The sequence below is a fragment of the Sinocyclocheilus rhinocerous genome, unplaced genomic scaffold, assembly GCF_001515625.1.
Source record: "Sinocyclocheilus rhinocerous isolate Xijiao unplaced genomic scaffold, SAMN03320098_v1.1 scaffold1330, whole genome shotgun sequence".
In the NCBI taxonomy this organism is placed as follows: domain Eukaryota; kingdom Metazoa; phylum Chordata; class Actinopteri; order Cypriniformes; family Cyprinidae; genus Sinocyclocheilus; species Sinocyclocheilus rhinocerous.
In genome coordinates this window covers 180,650-182,828 of record NW_015665026.1, presented here as the reverse complement: position 1 = coordinate 182,828, position 2,179 = coordinate 180,650, and the positions used below count along the sequence as shown (strand labels likewise).

The 2,179-nt window shown below is 39.4% G+C and overlaps 1 protein-coding gene across 1 annotated transcript in view; it reads right to left on the bottom strand.

Annotated features, from left to right (window-relative positions):
- The window catches only part of LOC107730946 (kin of IRRE-like protein 3), a 127,435-nt gene extending 125,877 nt beyond the window's left edge, over positions 1–1,558 (bottom strand). The window contains exon 1 of the mRNA XM_016541909.1: positions 1,511–1,558. Coding sequence (XP_016397395.1) covers positions 1,511–1,558 — 48 coding nt within the window. The remainder of the gene's footprint in view (positions 1–1,510) is intronic.
- Positions 1,559–2,179: the final 621 nt, after the last annotated feature.

Genomic DNA, 2,179 nt, shown 5'->3' with positions numbered 1-2,179 from the left:
TGATTTCCGCGATGCAGAAAACATGGACGGAATCGTGGAATCCAGTCATAAAAACGGAATTTACTGTATAACGCGGAATTTCATGGAATTTGTCTTATTTTTGATGAATAAATAAAAAACATATATATATATATATATATATAGACTGTGTCTGTGAATATTAAACTGCAAAAAGACGATTTGAATACGAATGTTCTGCATGTTCATTTGATAACCAGAAAATACACAACACAGAGTTTGTGAAAAAAAATATTAGTAAGTATTATTATTTATTCATTTTAGATGTTTACATTTGGAAAAGCTGTGCTTCCTGCATAAACCTGCCCCTGTTGGTTTGGCAGTAGCTTGCTTGCCCTACACAGTTACCTTGTTTAATTTCTTAATTCAAGTTATATATATTTTGTTCTATTTGTGTTATTTAAGTTATTTATAATAAGTGAAGTTTACTGTTAAGTGCACTGATGTCAGACTCATTTTGAACAATAAAGTTTATTGTTAAATTGTTAAATACCCGGCCTCCACTACATAGGCCTATGTTTGTCACATCATTATAAGTGTTTGATCACCACATTTGAGTTATCATTGCAAAAAATGTGCTTATGTATATATATTCTGTTTATGTAGGCTATACACTGTATTCTATATACAGTACCAGTCAAAAGTTTGGACACACGAATGGGAAGTGTGCCCAAAATTTTGACTATACTGTACTATAATATAGCCTACACATAAAGAATATCGGCCGATATATCGGTATCGGTCTTTTTTACTCCCTAATATCGGTATCGGCATCGGCCCCCAAAAAACCCATATCGGTCGGGCTCTACTCCTAAGTTCAGAAAAAAACAACACTGAATCCAATACAGGTCATTTTGACCCCCTTTATGCATTCATGTATGTTTTTCAGGTCATGTATTCTAGGGTTTAGTATCTCTAAAGGAATGTTTTGGGTTCAGGTCAAGTTAAACTCAGATGATAATTTACAATAAATGAAAATATTGCATGTACAGTAATGCACTTACAATGGAAATCTATGGTGGAAAGCAGTACAGAGTTTAAAACTAAAAATAGGAAGCTCATATTATTGATAAAGCTACTATATGAATTCTTCCTGAAAGCATAAAAAGTTGTCTTATCCTTGCTAAATCTAAATCTAATGGTCACTACAATTGAACAGAAACTCCTCAAAATCCCAACATAGAAAAACACTCAATCTTGCTCAAAAACACATAAAAATAACTTTTAAATTATACTCTCCCAATTCAGTCTTAAGCAAAGCATAGTGGTACATTTTAAAATGGTGAGTGATTTTAATAAAACTCATCTCACCCGCGAACTGCTAAAATACAGACAGCACATCACATGCCCCACCAGGGACAGCAATATACTGGATCATTGCTCCACAGTTTTAAAGGATGCATACCACTCTGTCCCCCGAGCGGCTCTGGGAGGAGGTTGCCGCTCGGTTTAAACACAACATTGGCGACGAGGATGGCTGAGTTTAGCTTACCGCCTCCATCACCTTTTCTTCCCGTGCCTGGCGAACCGCCAGTTCCATGGGCGAATTGGTTTGATGGTTTCACAGTATATCTCGAGGCCATGGATTAAACTGACATTTCTGACCGGAGAAAGATCGCCCTGTTTCGCCACTGTCTCGGGGCGGCGGGACAGAGAATATATCGTGCCCTCGGACATGCAGAAACTCACGAGGAAGCAGTCGCTCTCCTCGCTAACCACTTCACAGGCCAACAACGAGTACTGCTCCGCCGATACAAGCTACGTAAACGGCTGCAGCGTCCGGGTGAGTCCGTGCAAAACTATGTAACTAATCTGTTAGACATGGCACGCTCATGCAATTATGGGACTCTTCAAGATCAGATCGTCCGTGATCAGTTTATTGAAGGGATATTGTGTGACAAAACTCAGGAGAAACTGTTGCTGGAACCCGACGAATTAACACTAGATAAAGCTGTGGAAATTGTGCTGCAGGTGGAGGCAGCCACTGAATGCTCCATGCTTCTTGCTGATGCGCGCCCCCAGGTGGATGCACCCACGCAGCAAATGCGATCTGTCTGTCTCACACACCACGGTCCATTTCCTTCAGATAAAATAGACACTGAAGAAGCATGTTTTCCAGTGCAGCTTACACAGATGCAAGGAAGTCGTAGAAGTTTAGTTT